The sequence below is a fragment of the Procambarus clarkii genome, chromosome 12 (genome assembly GCF_040958095.1).
Source record: "Procambarus clarkii isolate CNS0578487 chromosome 12, FALCON_Pclarkii_2.0, whole genome shotgun sequence".
Lineage (NCBI taxonomy): Eukaryota > Metazoa > Arthropoda > Malacostraca > Decapoda > Cambaridae > Procambarus > Procambarus clarkii.
In genome coordinates, this window is record NC_091161.1 from 11,480,178 (window position 1) to 11,500,946 (window position 20,769).

The window sequence follows — 20,769 nt, forward strand, 5'->3', positions numbered from 1 at the left end:
TCACTTCTTCTGAAGATGTATTAAATAATACAGGACAGACGTAAATGAACTTGGCTTCCACTGTGTTCCAGAGACAATTTAATATTACTGTACTTTCTTCACTGATCCGGACATCATTGTCAGAATTAATTTCAAACAAGTACTGATCCCTCTTTGAGTGCCTTTTAATATCGATCATGTATTAGGGGAAGACTTCTCACTACTGATAAACTGTCAAGTACCTTACCTTGTGATGATTTCGGAGCTCACCGTCACCGCGGCCCGCTTCCTCAGGACGTCAGTCAAAACAGTCTGAATATCTCCAGTCAACCCAAAAATTCGGCCACGTCTGTGGTATTCATACATCTCACACCATCCGGAGTGTCATGCATATACAACGTAACCGTAGCTACAAGGAACAGCAACGGTCAGCTGATGCCACCTACACACAACCTGTCCTCAGGCCAGGCTCGTTAAAGCAGCGCCCATCCTCGAAGACGCAGTCATCAATTTTAACTAGTCTGTATTAAAAATGGGTTTGCTCTCATATATTATTATTATTATATAATCCTTGATGCTCATCTTAATACAAGGCGAGCATGGATGCGTACTCGGAGGAGCAAGGCGAGCACTTCCACTTAAATTTAATTTAATTAATTTAATTAATTAAATCAACTGTAAATCACCTTTAACTAATCAGCGCCAAATGTAGTTTGCATCATGTTTTGGTTATACTGTCCAGATTCACGAAAGCGCTTACGCAAGCACTTACGAACCTGTCCATCTTTTCTCAATCTTTGGGGGCTTTGTTCACAATTAATAAACAGTTAATGAGATCCGAAGCACCAGGAGGCTGTTTATAACAATAATAGTTGATTGGCAAGTTTAAATGCTTGTAAACTGTTTAATAAATGTAAACAAAGCCGTCAAAGATTGAGGAAAGATGTACACGTTCGTAAGTGCTTGCGTAACTGCTTTCGTGAATCTGGACAGTATAACCAAAACATGATGCAAACTACATTTGGCGCTGATTAGTTAAAGGTGATTTACAGTTGAACTGTAAATCTCTAAAAACTACTAGTTTTAAATCTCTTGTATAAACATATGTTAACATTGATTCATGTGTCGGTTACTCATACTTTATGTGAACGAAAAGATGCAAATTCATCTGCTTTGTCATTGAAAATAGATAATTTTAAAAATATGACTCTCCTGGTTACTAACGTGAAGTTTAAAGGGGAAATAATAACCATATTTTGTACTTTATAGACAAAAGCAATTATAATATATACTACCCATGAACAAAAAAGTTACATTGTGTAATATTGGGAGTATGAGCTACACTGAGACGACAATATTTAATGACGGCCTTATTTCTCTAGTTATCATACACTCATTCATTGTCAACTAATTAAAATAGTAATTATATATAGGAACATTTCCATTTTGGGAGCCGGTCGGCTGAGTGGACAGCACGCTGGACTTGTGATCCTGTGGTCCCGGGTTCGATCCCGGGCGCCGGCGAGAAACAACGGGCAGAGTTTCACCCTATGCCCCCTGTTACCTGGCAGTAAAATAGGTACCTGGGTGTTAGTCAGCTGTCACGGGCTGCTTCCTGGGGGTGGAGGCCTGGTCGTGGCCCGGGCCGCAGGGACACTAAAGCCCCGAAATCATCTCAAGATAACCTCAAGATACTTGCACCATTATTATGATAGAAAATGGAGAATAAAAAATCAATGTTTTTAATATTGTTTCCACTCCTAATTATAGTTTTAAATAGTAAAGGTGGAAACAGCAGATATTTTCTTACTAGATATACAATTAAAAACTTTAATTTCAACATTTTGATTTTTAAGCTTTATTTCACACCTCTCTAGAATAAGGTTAAAAAATTACGTCACAGCCAAAGGGTTGAAAACAATTAAGCCGTTAATTTTGTTTTGGTGTTCCCAATCAAATGTAGCTTCAATTTTCAACAAAATTTTAAATACATATAATGAAAGAGGTTCCACATCTAATATTTGTGATTAATTCAACTTGCAAACATAAAAAATGGGTGATTCAAAAATATGTACAATACAATTTTATTACTTTAATTACAAACTGACATAACTACCAACTATCATGTGTATGCAGATGAAAAGTCACAATAACGTGACTGAAAAAAAAAAATGTGTAATCATGTGTAGTCAACACATGCGTATAGTAACGGATACCAGAGAAGACATGTTTACCTACCATGGGCCTTGGCCCTTTGTGGAAGTTTCACGGGAATGTTTCTTTCCCGTTTGACAGGACACAATTTTAAGATTGTTTGGCCCTTTGTGGAAGTTTCACGGGAATGTTTCTTTCCCGTTTGACAGGACACAATTTTATGATTGTTTTTTAACTTCCGCCAGTGCACTAGCACAATAAGCACAACCAAACCTACCATCAACGTCAAAATTAAATTTGACTTTAGTAATAATTACAAACACATATTAGTAATATTCAGGATTAGGAAACTACTGTACTTCATTGTTTGAATTATTAAATGGAATTTGACTTACATGTTCTTTATTATCTTCTACTTCAATAACTAATTAACGCTCATCCTCCACACTTTCTAATTGTTCTAGTTAACGTTATGAGTGGAGTAGATGAGTACATACTCTCACTGTTCTGGTTAACCTTCTGGGTGGAGTAGATGGGCACTAACAACTTAGGCTAAGCAAGTAATTATCAAAAGAAGGCACCAAACCGGGAAGGCTATGTAGCACCATCAAATGTGCGGGATAATCAGAGGGCGCTAAATATCACCAAGGATGCCAATACCAGAACAGAAACGCATAAAGCGAATGATATCAAAAGTATCCGAGTCACCAAGAATTCTATCGAGGGACAAGCGACCGCGAGGGTCGGTCGGAAAACAAGACACGCTGGTCCCGGAAGTCAGGACATTCAACTTAGGATAAACATCAAGCTAATGTTAGCATAATTGATAATTCTGTCTGTTCATTATTTTAGTGTCATTATAAAAAAATATCATACTGACATGATAATCATAGTCTAATGTGCCTCCTCATCTAATATCCACGTGTAAGTGGCATATAATTGGAAAGTGGTGAATGATGTTTAATTGAAAATAGAGAATATGCTGGGCTTAATTAATATATGGACATTTAGGGAGAGCCAGATATGGTTAAGTGTTTTATGCATATTGCAGACAAAATATAGCATAATCCTCTGATTAGTATTAAGCCAATTAGCAGTGCAAATGTAATGCACTAACCATACTACTACCCAGAACAACCAGGAATTTCTGTTCATTAACTAATTTATATACAGAGGAACCTCGAGTGATGAGCAGCTCCATGTACGAGCATTTCAAGTAACAAGTGGGCCACTCGCAGAAAATTTGTCTCGACTGACGAGCTTTCATTCGATTAACGAGAAAACCACATGGTGCTTCCTAGCGTTCCCGCTGGTTCTCACAAATTCTCGGACGCCTCTAACAATGCAAATCAATTATTTTTTTTTTAAAGATGCTAATGATGCTGGGATGTAAAGGGGTGACTGCTGTGATGTTGCAAAGCATTAAAAAAAAATAGAATTTTTTTTAAATATTTAAAAATTTGAAAACAGAAAAAATGTCATAAAGGTTCGTTCAGTATATGTCAGGTAGGCTGCTCCATTTTCTATAAAAAACTGAAAAATAAAAAACTGAACAAATTTGAAAAAAGAAAAAATGTCATAAAGGTTCGTTCAGTGTATGTCAGGTAGGCTGCTCCATTTTCTATAAAAAACTGAAAAACAAAAATTGAACAAATTTGAAAAAAAGTCAAAGGTTTGTTCAGTGTATGTCAGGTAGGCTGCTCCATCATTTAAAAAATTGAATATCATACTGATGTTTTTCGGTGGTGGAACGGATTAATTTTATTTCCATTATTTTAAATGGGGAAATTCGTTTCGAAAGACGAGCGTTTCACATGACTAGCTCGGTGCCGGAACAGATTAAATTCGTTAATCGAGGCTCCACTGTATTATTGTTCTCCAACTTCTGATTTTATACTTATTTTCTTATGGATGGTAAATATAAAATTTAACAAGACATCATTGTGAATTGAATTCTAAAAAAAAAAAATAAGCTTAACTTAAAAGCTTAGCCTTAGCTTTAGGTAACGCGTTTAACCTTCCAAAGACCGAATACCGTAAAAGATATTAAAGAACTTGATTTCAGCTCAAAATATAAAGCAAGTAACTGAAGTAGCAAGTAACTCCTAACTGAAATTTTGCAATTCAGTACAGTATTATTAAAGAATAACCCCAATTTGTAGAAAATTAAAAAATATTAAAGAAATTTAAAAATTCAGCATTATGGCTTTCCCTTGAAAAACAAGAGTTCCACAGCACTTCATACAATGAGTGAAATTGTTTATTTTGTCTACAAGACAATGCAGGAGAGAAGTTGATACATGGACATCAACGCCACCTACACTATCAGTAACACACAATGGTCTACAGCATCAAACCACTATCTTGCATTAACAAAATATACCTCACTAGAAACTTTGCTGTATTCAATTTAGCATCTTATATTAGGGGTTTCAAAAACATTTTGAAACCTTAAACTACAAGATGTCAGCTTAACAAATAATTAACAAATAACATTTCCTCATTAGTTACAAAAAAGGTGTGAATATACAAATATATTAAAAAACATTGCACAGCAAAAATAGCAAGACCAGATTCAGTGGCCTGAATGTGCAATGACAATCACTTCAATGGCAGGATCTCCAGAGCAATAACTTGGTCTGTCTGGGGAGAGAATAGGTGACCTTTCTGTTAGAACCTTTTCCTCACACTCGCCTGCTTGTGAAGAAAACTCTTGATTCCTATACAAGATGAGAATCCCCCGCCTGACCCTCTTTCTTTTCGCCCCCGTTTTTGATGATTGTGTCGACATGTCCTGATGCTTTGACCTCCACACCTGACCCATGGAAGGATACCAGCCCTAGTCAAACTTCTCTCGAAGGCGACTTCTTAAAATTATTGGAACTAGAGACAACAGAGCTGCAGCAGTCAGAAGTACCTGCAAAGAAACATTTATTATATTAATGCTACACTTTACGTCAGGTATAAGACACTAAATCTTATATGCAGACAAACACCAAGAGGAATATACTTTCTAAAGAATATTATGTCTAAGAGCTTTATCATGTCTAACAGATATAGAGAATTGGTAATTATAAAGGGAAAATCTAAGACAGAATCAAGTCCTTACAGGCAAAAATCTTCAAATCAAGTTTATTCTCACCCAATCTTATTTTTACCTATTTACTGCTAGGGGAAACTATTTACTGCTAGGTGAATTTATTTTATTTAAATAAGTAACATGGAGAGTGAATAGGTTCCAGTCAGCCTTGACAAACTGCCATCTAGGGAAGGGAGAAAGATCAAGACAGGAGAGGGTGCGAGTGCAGGAGTCCACTTGAGTGGGTTCACCAGAATTCAGAAGAGACAGAAGAAGAGAGGACAAATGGTTGTAGAAGGTGGCCTCAGGTGTTTGTCAGAGCATCACCCTAGAGGGTATGCCGACAGTTGAAATCAACCAACAGGAGAGCATCACCCTAGAGGGTATGCCGACAGTTGAAATCAACCAACAGGAGAGCATAACCCTAGAGGGTATGCCGACAGTTGAAATCAACCAACAGGAGAGCATCACCCTAGAGGGTATGCCGACAGTTGAAATCAACCAACAGGAGAGCATCACCCTAGAGGGTATGCCGACAGTTGAAATCAACCAACAGGAGAGCATCACCCTAGAGGGTATGCCGACAGTTGAAATCAACCAACAGGAGAGCATCACCCTAGAGGTTATGCCGACAGTTGAAATCAACCAACAGGAGCACAGGCTCTGGAAACGAGTCCAACAGGTGCTTAAGATCAGGAAGAGAAAGTGGGACATTTGGGGGAAGATAAATGAAACAGACTGTATACCCCCCTCACAGTAACTCCCTGTTTTCTGTTGCTTAGATACTCCCTTATAAACTGGAGCACCTTACCTGTTATTCCTGCATGTTTCTCCAACTTTTGTAACAGCCTCTTTTGGGGTACTGTGTCAAAAGGCTTTCTGAGTCTAAGAATATGCAGTCTGCTCACCCTCTCTTTCTTGTCTAATTTTTGTCACCTGGTCATAAAATTCTCCCACTTATAGCAATATGCCTATGGAAAATCTTGGTCCACGTTCCGAACAAATGCTTTACAAAGACAGTCTTAGAATGTAACTCATTTATAATTGGGGAGCCTGTACTCCACTTTGTTATGTACTTGATCCCATCTATTATTGTAATTTACTACAGTATAGTATACGAAAATACAATTTTGCTTACCACAGATGTTAAAGAGAAGGCGTCGCTAGAGGAGGTGAGCTGGTATAAGGTGGTGCCAGCTTGTACAGCTAATATACTAGGAGGAGCCACACCTTAAAAAAAAAACATACGTTGAATGTAATAAAACTCCCTTTTCTGGGCGAGACCCTGAGGCTCTCCGGAGCTAACCGGGCTGATATGAATGTATAAGACCCTGGCATCAATCAAGCGAATAGAGTTCTTAGGCCTACCGGGGACCGCGAGCCAGAACCTGGCCCCCCTCAGAGGCATGAGGAGCAATGGCCTATAAAAACCAACATTTATACCAACATATATGTTTTATACCAACAGTATGTGAAAAAGTATTAGGGAATATAATAACCATGGTTTAATAGACAGTGTCAGGAAGCCACTCCACCCGAGATGCAGTAGGTAGTGGAGGAAGTACAGAGGACAAAGGACAGAGGACAACAGGAAGATATGCAACAGAGCTAGGAATGAATATATTAATATAAGGAGAGTATTACTCAGTAATAAAAGCCATACAGAAATCAAATGGATGTTAATGCAGCGCTTCATTTCCTAGAAACAAAGCTGCAGCCACGTATATAAAATTTTCTAACAAAGAAAGAAAATATATACTGCTGCACTGATGATAGTGTACAGCAGACAGCACACTAACTAAAAACTCTCATTTAATAACATTAAATTTAATAACTAAAATACTATCCACATAGTACTTTATTTATTAAGACCAAGCTACTTTAATGTCTTGACCATCATCTGATCTGTGAAATATTTATCTTATTTTTGCAGTCTGCAGGTATAAAATGTTTGAAGAATGCTGGTTAAGATGGACCTGCAGGAGAGACGTCAGCTCCATATCCAAGGTGGTGGAAGCTATTCGTCAATCCTGGGATAACATCTCACCTGACAACCCGTTCTCGCACTTTCGTAGTCAATATTGACTTGTTAAATACGTGCATATGTGACATACTGTACTAAACATACTAGTTTACCTTGAAAAGCTTCATAGAAAACACAGACCTTACCTAACCTTCTTAGTATGTTAAGATAAGCATCTTATTGCTTCGTAATTACAATTATTACCTAACCTATACCTATAATAGGTTAAGTAATAATTGTAATTACGAAGCAATAAGATGCTTATCTTAACATACTAAGAAGGTTAGGTAAGGTCTGTGTTTTCTATGAAGCTTTTCAAGGTAAACTAGTATGTTTAGTACAGTATGTCACATATGCACGTATTTAACAAGTCAATATTGACTGAAAGAAAGTGCGAGAACGGGTTGCACCTGACCACCTAAGAAAAGCTCTCTCACTACTCTATGCCACCAAGCAACAAGGAAGAGAAAAGGTCACCCAACCAAGTATTAAAAGATAATTAAATCATATACTATAAATGTTCTTATGTCTTGCTTTTTGTGTGACACCTCAAGCGGGAAGCCAAGTACTTTTAAAGAGTACTGTAAATACTGTACAATATGTCTACATAATATTTTCCATAAAACTTAATACAAACACCAGCATCTATGCAAAATTTAACTGCACTTTTTTCAGATAATTTGTAACTAAATGTGAATATTGACCAGACTACACACTAGAAGGTGAAGGGACGACGACGTTTCGGTCCGTCCTGGACCATTCTCAAGTCAATTCGCATTCTCAAGCAGGCGATGAGTCACGTTATTGTGACTCATCGCCTGCATAAAGGTGAATACTTAGATGATAAAATGACTTACCTAAAAATGTTCCTAAACAAAATGGCCAGAGAGGCACATTAACAATAGGACTGGAAATATTGATGAACCAGTTTGGCAGGAAGGGTGTGATCCGCAGGAAGATAATGTAAAACAGCAGGTTCTCTCTCTGTTTATCCACCTGGTGAAAAAAAAAAACATCATTTGCTTTCCTTGTCCAATCCACTTAATATACAGATACCCTACCAAATCTGTGTCATATGCCATGTCTTCAATAACTGCCACAAATCATAATCTAGGACTTAATTAAATTATGGAATATAAAAATATATTCCGTTTCACTGCAGTGAATGTAATGAAAACATCTTTCTGGTACAAATCCAGTGGCTTCCTGAAGCCACCTCACTAAGATTGTTCCACCTAATGGGTCACATCAGTCCATGGAGCTCTGCTTGGAATACCTGGCACGAGAGCTAGAGCCTGACCCTCTCAGAAAAGCACAGCCCGCCAAACACACACCAAAACTACGAGTTGGTACAACGTTTGAACAAGTTTTAACACCTCCTAACCGGTTAGAACAACCAATATAGCAAGTTGTAACAACGTTCTAATACGTCATAAACACGTTAAACCAAGATGTAACAACTTTATTACAAGTTGTAACAAGCGGAAAATAGAGAGTTTCGGTTTGTGTTTCCAGGGAGAGAGCTAGTGGCAATTCACCACCAAACTGAGAAAGCACTTAGAAAATCAGGGAAGCTTAACAAAAGCTTTTTGAAGTGGAGGGTTCACAGAAAACGTTGGCCTGAAAACCACCAAACAACTCTACAAACGATTCAACCAGCACAATAGATTTACTCAAAACTAGCCTGAACTTAGTAATGATAGCCATCACATAGCCTGGCCCCAGCCCACAGTCAGTGTTCCCTTAACAGTTCTGGGGCCAGATTCACGAAACAGTTACGCAAGCACTTACGAACCTGAACATCTTTTCTCAATCTTTGGCGGCTTTGTTTACAATTATTAAACATTTAATGAGCTCCGAAGCACCAGGAGGCTGTTTATAACAATAAAAACAGTTTATTGGGACGTTTTCATGCTTGTAAACTATTTAATAAATGTAACCAAAGCTGTCAAAGATTGAGGAAAGATGTACACGTTCGTAAGTACTTGCGTAACTGCTTCGTGAATCCGGGTCCTGGAGTTGATATACAACCCACTGATGAACCGATGAACCTGGAGGAAAGGGATGGAACCAAGGAGCCACTGGGCCCCTATCAGAAAGAGGCCTTTCATTACATTTTACACTAGGTTTTTGGGAGAGATCCATGGTGGCTTCGTGAAGCTAACTAGCCTCAGAGAAAAGAAAACACGGGATTTACCAGAGTAGGAGAGAAACCAGGCTGGGAGACACAGCACAAAGTAACATACAACTTGGAGGATCAGGAATGTTAACCAAATACCAGGCCACCAGAACCCTGTTAAAATGCCAAATCCTTGAGCCCATATGAACCCAGGACATGGATAAGAATGCCGCCAATGCAGCACATTTGCAAACATTGGGGTCTCGAGGGTAGACTGCAAGTTAGCTAGATTTAATGACACTGCAGGGTACATGGAAAATGCAAGCCATGGAACAAGGAGCTAAGGAAACAGAACAACCCATAATGCATCAACGTGGGCATAACCAGTAGCCCACAGATAGTGGTGAAGAGCCACCACTGGATACAATAAATGATGTACCTGCAGTTGGACCAACCAAGCATCAATAATCAAAGGACCACTCTGGAAGCTATCCAACACATTCTTCACCAGAAAAGAAGCAGAAGGCTGCAAAAGAACAAAACACCCATTAAGGCCAAAGGAACCCCTCCCCCTCCAGAGAAGAGCACAAAATACACATAGAAATCATAATAGCGTGATGCACCAAATGAACAAATCCACAAGGGCCGTGACGAGGGTTCAAAACCTACATCCGGTCTAATTCTTTTGACAATGTTGTGACGCAGTCAACTAGGCGCGTCTGGGATTATCCCGGATGTAGGTTTGAACCCTCATCATGGCCCTTGTGGATTTGTTCAAGAGCACAAAACTCGGCCACATGGCAGCCATGGGTGAGGGCCAATAAGATCACCGCCTTGAGAAAAATATTGCGAGTCGAAGGGGAAAAAGTGAACCAAAGGCAAGGGGAGAAACACCAAAAATCCATCAAGACCAGAATGGTTCAGGAGAAGCAGGAGCTGGCTGAAGATGAAAAGCATGAGACAACCTGTGTAAGGTGCTGAAGAAGATTGACAGAGTACGCAAGCAACAGCAGCTACACCAGTGCCAAACGATAAGGGGGCGACAGTATTAGGCATGAAATGTCGATCAAGAAACAGCCATAACAAAGGACAGGACCACCGTGACCACAAATCATGAAATCATGAAATCGTGACCACAAGGAACGAATGGTGACCAACTATTCAACTCTACCCAGTATTTGAACTAAAGGTCATGTTTCTAAAAAGTACTTTAGCTTCTTAAGTGATTTAAACAATAAGAAATCTTCCTTTAGTCAATCTTTATTTAATAAAAAATAATGTTAAGCTTAATGTTAATGTAATGTTTAGAAGCCTGTAAAGGCATAAATCTACATTTAATATGCAGCACTTCCAAGTCTTGACATGAAAATAAAAACAATTATATATAATGGTACCTTTTCTTGCCATGTTTTTGTACGATCTGGCAGATACTTGAGGACAACAGGTCTGCCTACTAAATAAGAAAGCAGGTAGCAGAAGGAGGCGCCAGCTGCTGAGCAGAAGCATATGAGAAGCAGTGCCAACTCCCAGCGGAAGAGGAAACCTGTAGAATCAAAATGCCAGTGCTAGGGTTATATGTTCCATACAATGTTCAGTTCTTAATTAGGCAACCATATGTAAGCTCTTATTTCATGACCAAACATTGTGGTGGACTTACATAGGATTAGTTAGGAACAATAGGCATAAAATCCCTTTGCAACATCATACTGCAAAGCTAAGTAAACATGTAGAAACAATTTTATCATGTTGTGTATCCAAATTAATAATAACTTTTCAAAATCCTCAAGCGTTTGCGTTCTTTGTTTCGTGATTGTTGATACACCTTTTGCCACATTAGCACTCAACGTCCTTTTTCTTAGCAAGTACAGTGGATATCATTGACATAGATTTGTTGTACTGCCTAGCTAGTTCAACAACCCGTGTACCATTTTCATGTTTACAAATGATCTCTTGTTTTTCCTCTATGGTCATCCTCACATGTGTTTTACTAGGTTGAAACTTACCACTGACTTTCTTCGGACCCATGGCATGATATATATAATAATTACTTTTATGTTCAAAAACCAAAAAAGTTGAAAAAGAATAGAAGAATTTAAGCGCGATCGTCACTAAGTGGGCGGCTCTGGTAAACTGAACCAGGAAACACGCTAGTGTGACCCATACGTGAATGAACAAAGTCGCAAGGCAAGGCAAAGGTCGTAACCCGATTCAAATTTTCCAAAGAAATTGAGCTCGTAACCCGAAAAATTTGTAAAGAGGGACGTTCGTTACCCGAGGTTCCATTATAAGCTACTGTACTCAAAAAGAATTTTGAGCTCGTGCAACTTTATATAAATTATTCATTTCTATTTTACAAATACAGTACACATTTCTACTGAAACAATGTGAAATGAATCCAGGTACTGTACCATTTTATTATTTTTTTTTTAGATACTGGCACAATATACAAAAATATGAAAATATTGCTTTCGTACAATAAAAACAGTACAAGTTACAAACTTACCAGAAAGGATGGAGAGAAATATTGATCCAGGCACAGCAAATGTTTGAAGACTTGTTAAGGGTTAAGAAAATATACAGTACTCAATTATCCATATAAAAAAACATGGAGAAAAAATGTTCATAATCTTTGTTCCAAATCCTTGACACAAACACCAGAGGCTAACAACAGGGAGCGATAACATGTTGCTAGTCACTAAAAAATCCCTTGGTGGAAACATTTGCCTGCAGTTTATTTACTATTACAATTATATAGTTTATATATAAATATATATTACAACCAGGAGGCCTGGTCGACGACCGGGCCGCGGGGACGCTAAGCCCCGGAAGCACCTCAAGGTATATGTACAGTAATGTAATGTAATATCCATCTGGTGGAGCCGGTCGGCCGAGCGGACAGCACGCTGGACTTGTGGTCTTGGGTTCGATCCCAGGTGCCGGCGAGAAACAATGGGCAGAGTTTCTTTCACCGTATGCCCCTGTTACCTAGCAGTAAAATAGGTACCTGGGTGTTAGTCAGCTGTCACGGGCTGCTTCCTGGGGGTGGAGGCCTGGTCGAGGACCGGGCCGTGGGGACACTAAAAAAAAAAAACCCAAAATCATCAAGATAACCTCAAGATGATGATGATAATAATATGAGGGGTCAGGTACAGGAACCGGTTAGAGTATTTAGTCATGTTTTAGCCACACAATCCGCCAATCGTCTAACATCCATGTTCCTAATTACTGAATACACATGGATCTTCTTGAGGTTATCTTGAGATGATTTCGGGGCTTTAAGTGTACCCGCGGCCCAGTCTTCGACCAGGCCTCCACCCCCAGGAAGCAGCCCGTGACAGCTGACTAACACCCAGGTACCTATTTTACTGCTAGGTAACAGGGGCATAGGGTGAAAGAAACTCTGCCCATTGTTTCTCGCCAGCGCCCGGGATCGAACCCGGGACCACAGGATCACAAGTCCAGCGTGCTGTCCACTCGGCACCCTGGTCACATAAGCGGCACTTCCTTACACTTAAGCTATCGTGTTTAAATGGCTGGCAACTATAGATTTTCCCCAACAATAAGCTGAGGCTAAAGCATTACCAAGAAGTGGTGTGTAAAGGATACAAGATATATGTAACAAAGATTCCAGCCAGGACCTCCACAAAATATCGATCCTTGTAGTGGGAGAGAACACGACCCAGATTCTTAGCATCTTCTATATCCATTGGCAGCTTCATGTACTGATACTCATCTCTGTGGATATAGGAATCATTATAAACAATCTGAATTAATGCACATTTTTGTATTCTGTAACTCATTGTTAAAATAAATTTATGTTCACAACATGAATACAAGCTAATTATCCATCTATTTACCTTGAATAGAACCTAGATATCTATTTACCCTGAATACAACCTAGATATCTATTTACCTTGAATACAACCAACATATCAAGCCTGTAAGAAATACACACACACACAATTTTGGCATTCCATGCTTAAGGGTTAGGATTCCTTTTACAGAATTCAACTAACAGTAAATTAGCATGAAAAGAAGAGTTTAAAATAGTCCACACATACTAAGCAAAGTCCACTTGATAATGCCACTTAAGATGATAAGACGAGAACACGAAATGCCTCCAAAGTAGCCAGTTACAGTTCTCACATCCACCTTAGCAGTTAGGAGTGGGATAACTAATGATAAGAGCTGCTATATTGCCATAGTGAAAAAAGGAAATCTAAATTAAATTTAAATATCAAATAAGATCAATATATTCAGTATTTATCATATTTTAATATCCAATGAGAATGACCAAGATTTTTCTTCCTTACAATTAAAAATTTTGGAAATTAGTTGGAAATCAGCACTAACCCAGAAAAAAACAGCAATGAATGTAATGAAACGTCATTTTCTGGGCGAGACCTGGAGGTTCCCCGCAACTATACCGGGCTGATGTGTATATATTAGACCGTGGCAACACTCAATAGATGGAGTTCTATGCCTACCGGGGACCACGAGCCAGAAACTGGCCCCCCCTCAGAGAGGCACAAGGAACAATTGCCTATAGACATCCCCATGTAGCAGTCTATATCTGCCATCTACCAGATCAGGCACCCAGAAAGATAAATGGGGCTGTCTATAGGCTATTGCTCCTTGTTCCTCTCTGAGGGAGCCCAGGTTGGTCCCTGGTAGGCATAGAACTCCATTAACAGACTGTTGCCATGGTCTAATATATATACATCAGCCCAGTATAGCTTCGGGGAGCCGAAGAGGCTCTCCACAGAAAACATTATAATTGGTTGATTATAAGAAAAATTAAAAAGATAATGAAAATTGTCTATTCACTGTAGTCATTCACTGGTTCTTCAAGATTTAGAAGTTTGAAAATTAACCTAGCTGCTGCATTTAACATTTTGAAAAGCTAAGCTGGATCTGATATCTCTTTGAAGTCAGTAGAAAATACAGTACAGAACTTTAATTAAAAATATAAATTAAATAATTCAAAATATAATTTAAGACTAAATTAGCACCAGTAATCAATCACTCTTAGATATTAATTGCAATAGTCTACAATATGACTCACTCTTCCAATTCCGGGAAATTTTTATATACAAAGGTGAGGGTGGTGAGCGAGAGGAGGAAGATGGCAACAAGGCACAAGAGAGCACGTCTTGTGTCCATACTCGCCTCTGTCCCTCCCTCCACGTGCCCTCCTTCACTCTGCGTCATCTCTGAACAAAAAAAAGAAAAATTGAAATCAACTTGTGTTGGATTGATGGATTGCCACAAAGCATTACACTACAAGCAATTAAGGGTGTAAGGTTATCTTGAGATGGTTTCGGGGCTTTAGTGTCCCTGCGGCCCGGTCCTCGACCAGGCCTCCACCCCCAGGAAGCAGCCCGTGATAGCTGACTAACACCCAGGTACCTATTTTACTGCTAGGTAATAGGGGCATAGGATGAAAGAAACTCTGCCCCATTGTTTCTCGCCGGTGCCTGGGATCGACCCCGGGACTGCAGGATCACAAGTCCAGTGTGCTGTCCGCTCGGCCGACTGGCTCCCCAACTTCCCTTTAGACACCACATTTTAACTTTTAAGTGGAAATTCTTAAAAACTTACAAGTTTCCTGTTGAACTGAAATTTAAATTTAATTTAAATTTAAATCGGCGTTGAATGTAATGAAATGCCTATTTCTGGGTAAGCCCTGGTGGCTCCCTTACGTTATATACTAAGATGGCTTCCATCTACAGCCTGTACCAGGTCCCATCACCCATGGAGTTCTTAGGCCTACCAGAGACCAGAGCCAGAACCTGGTCCTCTCACACAGGTAATTACAATTATTACTTAACCTATTATAGGTATAGGTTAAGCCATTACTAAAACAAGCGAGTTCAAACAAGAACCTTACGGGCTTAACCTATACCTATAATAGGTTAAGTAATAATTGTAATTATGAAGCAATAAGATGCTTATCTTAACATACTAAGAAGGTTAGGTAAGGTCGGTGTTTTCTATGAAGCTTTTCAAAGTAAACTAGTATGTTTAGTATGTCACATATGCACGTATTTAATAAGTCAATATTGACTATACGAAAGTGTGAGAACGGGTTGCATGGCGAGCTCATGACATTGATACCATTCTTATCTCACACATGGTCAGTCGGTCGCCATTAACTCTTGGCGGCCACCTAGGAGTATTGAATATAATATATTATGTTCAATACTATATTTTTGTTGTTATTATTGGTATATTATATTAGGGTTATGTATACTATATTACAATTATTATATTCAATAATATATTATATCCACCTATATTGAATATAATCATGTGCCATCTGATTATTCACATTTTTAACTTATTCTCGAATCCTATTGTCTTGTTTTGGTCACATTATTGTTTTGGAAGACAAGATAAGCAGCGAACACACGCCAGCACATGTGTATATACGAAAGGGTTCTTTTATAAAAATTTGCTTGTGAACGAACTGCTTTTTTGTGTACTGAACAGACATTAATCAAAATAATTACTGTATACAGTATATGATTTGACCAGTCCTCGTGCTGACTGGATGCAAGTAGACACCATTACAAAATGGCTTCCAAATAGATTTTAAAACCTCCATAACCTAATTTAATCTAACCCTAATCTAATCAAACCTAATTTAATCCAACCTAATCTAATCTAATCCAACCCAACCCAACCTTACCCAACCCAACCTAACCCAACCCAACCTAACCTTACCCAACCTAACCTTACCCAACCCAACCTTACCCAACCCAACCTTACCCAACCTAGCCTTACCCAACCTAACCTTACCCAACCTAACCTTACCCAACCCAACCTTACCCAACCTAACCTTACCCAACCTAACCTTACCCAACCTAACCTTACCCACCCTAACCTTACCCAACCTAACCTTACCCAACCCAACCTTACCCAACCCAACCTTACCCAACCCAACCTTACCCAACCCAACCCAACCTTACCCAACCCAACCTTACCCAACCCAACCTTACCCAATCCAACCTTACCCAACCCAACCTAACCTTACCCAACCCAACCTTACCCAATCCAACCTTACCCAACCCAACCTTACCCAACCCAACCTAACCTTACCCAACCTAACCTTACCCAACCCAACCTTACCCAACCCAACCTAACCTTACCCAACCTAACCTTACCCAACCCAACCTTACCCAACCCAACCTTACCCAACCTAACCTTACCCAACCCAACCTTACCCAACCCAACCTTACCCAACCCAACCTTACCCGGTCGGGAGCCGGTTGGCCGAGCGGACAGCACCTGGACTTGTGATCCTGTGGTCCTGGGTTTGATCCCAGGCACCGGCGAGAAACAATGGGCAGAGTTTCTTTCACCCTATGCTCCTGTTACCTAGCAGTAAATAGGTACCTGGGTGTTAGTCAGCTGTCACGGGCTGCTTCCTGGGGGTGGAGGCCTGGTCGAGGACCAGGCCGCGGGGACACTAAAGCCCTGAAATCATCTCAAGATAACCTCAAGATAACCCGTACCCCCGGGACCTAGCATAAAGAAACTAAAAACCCAATTAAACCCGAGCATAAGAGGCCATGGTTTAATAACTTAAAATATACATACTGGCGACTACTGATAATTGAAATAAGTTTATTGAGGTAAAATACACGTGAAGGGATGAGGCAGCTCAAGCTATTCTCACCCCGTTCAGTACATCGTGTTAATACATACACAGACACATATCACAAACAATAAACATATTACCAAACATTCTGAGAGATAAACATATAAACATTTCCTAGAGATAGTTAACATCCTCTAGTTATGATCTCTCGTATATCTCATGTTACTGCTGCTGTATAGTCCAGAGACTCAAGACACGGCCTCAGCCTTCACACCTGCACCTCCGCTCCATTTCACCACTCAGGTTATTAATATAAATGTGATAAATACCTTTAAATAGTGTGAGAAGCGGTGTTCATGCCGGCCGCTGGCCAGACCCGTCAACAAGGTGGTGATGGTTCCTCGTGCGGCTGGCTACACACTCCTTCACCCACTAATGTCTCTTAAACTCTTACATCTCTTCACCTATATACCACAATTTAATCAAATTAATTATAATAAAGTGGTTATTAATTAATAATTCATAAATAATTCCCCTACGAGCACTCCCCCCCCCCCTTGTAAATGGCCTTGACCAGCCTCACTGGGAACTAAACCATCCCATCTTCACTCCTGTCAATAACACTTATTATAGATTTTTATTCGTATTTAACGTAAAATTTGAGGTAATCTAATTATTTTTAATAATTTTGGTGTGTTATTTTATCGTTTTACTAAATATAGGAAAATCATTGAGTCTCGTATGTCAGACGTAACTAGGTCAGTGAGATAATTGATTGCGTCGGCTGGACCTGAAGGTCGTATGTATGAACCTAATTCACGAAGCAGTTACGTGAGTACTTACGAACCTGTACATCTTTTCTCAATCTTTGGCGGCTTTGTTTACAATTATTTAACAGTTAATGAGCTCCGAAGCACCAGGAGGCTGTTTATAACAATAACAACAGTTGATTGGCAAGTTTTCATGCTTCTAAACTGTTTAATAAATGTAACCAAAGCCGTCAAAGATTGAGGAAAGATGTACACGTTCGTAAGTACTTGCGTAACTGCTTCGTGAATCTGGCCCCAGATAACATAACATACAATAACTATAATTATATACTGTACAATCAAAATTTGTATTTAGAAACTACACTTACCCGAGATTTAAAAAAGTATTTCAGTTGAACTATGATCGTTCTTTAGAACTTACTCCCTGACGAATTAAAAAATTGTCCATACCATCCCTTGTTCAAAAGTAAAACCAAAAAGCACTTAATTTCATCCTCATAGTTTCCTTCCTTGTGCTTCAAACTCACACTATATCTTGTACTACCCACGGACCAACCACTTGGGCTGGACGGTAGAGCGATGGTCTCGCTTCATGCAGGTCGGCGTTCAATCCCCCGAGACCGTCCACAAGTGGTTGGGCACCATTCCTTTCCCCCCGTCCCATCCCAAATCCTTATCCTGACCCCTTCCCAGTGCTATATAGTCGTAATGATTTGGCGCTTTCCCCCTGATAGTTTCCTTCCTTGTACTACCCACTTGCCCATTATTAATACTTAAGACATATATTCTTACCAATGTAAGGATTGAACTTGATACCAATTTTTTTGTTTAAACACCCTGTATATTGGAAGAGCAAAGTGTTGTTTACCATTAGAGTATTAAGAGAGATATTGGCACAATTTATATCACAAAATTAAGATGATTTGAAGACTATTTAAGGTACTAATATACACTTACCTCAACAAATTCTGAGGCTATCACGGTTCAGAATCACATTGGTGGACTTCATTAGGTATTCAGTCGGTAAAGCATCTTTAAGCCTTTATGACAGTAGATTACTTCATAAGTCCAAATATCCAGCAAGGTGTCTTAAGTCAGCCTTTGACATTGTTAACCGACACGTCATTCTTAGTGAACTTGCTAAAATGAATGTTGGGAGATGGATGGATTCTTTAATGGTTGAAGCCATCTATCCTCAACTGTTCCAAGGTCATATGAGTGTAACGAGAGATTTTGATCTGGGCACTTCACAGTCAGGTTACTGTTTTTTCTTTATTATTTTAGCCAAATATCCCCAGTTTGCTAACTGTAGGTAGTAACTAAGTGATTGTAACCTATCCACCGCTGCCCACTGGATGGGGGGCGGTGTGCAGGACAAACATATCAGTTGTGACACTAGCTCTCCACATATGTCAGTTGCTTAATTTAGAACCTGTACTTGAGGTCGATCTCGAACCCATTGTTGATGTGACGACTTGTATTGAATTTTGTAACTAGCTCATCAAAATTGTAACTTGCTTAGCTAAATGAATTGTGGGGTTCAGTCCCTGAGCCCGTATGTGCCTCTGTAACCCACTACCGCCCACAGCATGGGTATGGGGTGCATAATAAATGAACTAAACTAACTTATTGTTGCTTCCTACAACAACCTGCAGTTACATACAAGAGCACCAACGCCAGTAGTGGTCACAGTGCAAGAGGTCACAAGAAGGCCGGGTCACTGTGTCTCACCTGGAGAGGAAGGTCAAGACAGCCCTCCACTGCCTCAAGCAACACAGGAAGCCTTCTCCACTGGCTCCCAAGCCCTTCAACCTGCTTAAAAGCAAATTTAAAAGATCTGTTGAGCCAACCCAAGTAATGACAGGTAGCAAATGAGCATGAACACTTGAGCAATACTTCAGAATGAGGAATGATGTAAAGGCACCTTTACTAGCAAAATAAATTTATTCGACAAACTTTCTTGCTAATACACTATGACATAAGTTACGTTATGTTAATCAAAAGTGTCATATTAACAGTAACATCATCTTGCAGCAGGAATCTGTTCCCACTGCTCTAACAAGTGATAATTGAGACCACTGTCTCCACTCTGGATAGGTCATGAACAATACTGAACTAATTTGAACACTTACTGAACACTGGCAATTATTGTACTCAAGACAGACAGTATCAAACAATTCAAATTAACATGATATAAGAACACTGCTTTTTCTCAAAAAAGCGGTGGGTTTTCCGAGGAAAAGAAAAGCATATATATCATATATGTCTTTAGCATATATATCCCTCCCAATATGTCTTTAGTATATATATCCCTCCCAATTTTTATAAGAGAGTAAGAACGGGTTTCATTATACTCTAGGGTACGGCTTCCAATCACATGCTTTACCCGGCAGTTTACGGGACCCCAAACTGGGTAAACCCAACCATGCCTTGCCCAGTTGGCTCATGCTACCAAGTTTTTAGTCAATTTTCCTTGCCCAACCGTAGTTGAGTGCAGTGAAAAGCTTCATGTTTTCTTGTCTAGCCTAGTCTAGTGCATGGTGCTGTATACAGTTCATTAGGGTAAGGAACTTTCTTTGCCTAGTCAAAGTTTTGTGGAATTTTTCTGGATTTCATAGGAAGTTTAGCATATTTGATGAAGTTATTCTATTCCACTTAAGTTTCTTAATACAGTATATACTGTGTATACAGTATACAGCAAGTTAGCAGTCCATCCACAGACTATGCTCATGCAAGCTGTGGCCAGTCCCGAAGAAAGGGTATTTAATTTTAACTGTGTAACCAAAAACATACGTTTCTCTAATATATATACTGTATTACAAATAATGTATATTATAATTTTGGGTTGTGCTAGGCCTAGGAAAGATTAGGTTAAGTCTTAAAATTCTATTTGTAATACTGTAATTATTAGTGTTTGCAGGACGTGGTTGAAGCATTTAAAGGGATATGATTCAAATACAAGAGAAAAGTACTGTTCAAGAAAATGTTGAATGCCATTAGCTGTGACTTCACCCCATCCTCAACAACAATGCCCAAATGCTG

General features: G+C 39.3%; 3 protein-coding genes across 3 annotated transcripts in view; all 3 read right to left on the reverse strand.

Moving 5' to 3' along the window:
• LOC138363943 (uncharacterized) overlaps positions 1 to 345 on the reverse strand; it is a 13,243-nt gene extending 12,898 nt beyond the window's left edge. Inside the window, exon 1 of the mRNA XM_069323397.1 lies at positions 227 to 345. Coding sequence (XP_069179498.1) covers positions 227 to 345 — 119 coding nt within the window. The remainder of the gene's footprint in view (positions 1 to 226) is intronic.
• The window catches only part of LOC123772968 (uncharacterized), a 19,070-nt gene extending 18,574 nt beyond the window's left edge, over positions 1 to 496 (reverse strand). The window contains exon 1 of the mRNA XM_045766401.2: positions 227 to 496. The gene's annotated coding sequence lies outside the window, so the exon portion shown is untranslated. The remainder of the gene's footprint in view (positions 1 to 226) is intronic.
• Positions 497 to 2,051: 1,555 nt separating this feature from the next.
• Positions 2,052 to 17,426, reverse strand: stas (Transmembrane protein stas). The gene is made up of 8 exons (XM_045766270.2): positions 17,287 to 17,426; positions 14,420 to 14,567; positions 12,961 to 13,089; positions 11,858 to 11,907; positions 10,749 to 10,897; positions 8,093 to 8,231; positions 6,351 to 6,442; positions 2,052 to 5,050 (listed from the first exon to the last, which is right to left on the reverse strand). The coding sequence occupies exons 2-8, from the start codon at positions 14,563 to 14,565 to the stop codon at positions 4,973 to 4,975; spliced, it is 783 nt and encodes a 260-aa protein (XP_045622226.1). The 5' UTR covers positions 14,566 to 14,567; positions 17,287 to 17,426; the 3' UTR covers positions 2,052 to 4,972.
• Positions 17,427 to 20,769: the final 3,343 nt, after the last annotated feature.

Coding starts and splice junctions, on each gene's coding strand:
- stas (XM_045766270.2), bottom strand. CDS start 14,565: ATGACGCAGAGTGAAGGAGGGCACGTGGAGGGAGGGACAGAGGCGAGT. Junction 6,443..8,092: donor TTGTTTAGGAACATTTTTAG/GTAAGTCATTTT, acceptor TTTTTTTTTAAG/GTGTGGCTCCTCCTAGTATA. Junction 5,051..6,350: donor CCTTCTCTTTAACATCTGTG/GTAAGCAAAATT, acceptor GTTTCTTTGCAG/GTACTTCTGACTGCTGCAGC.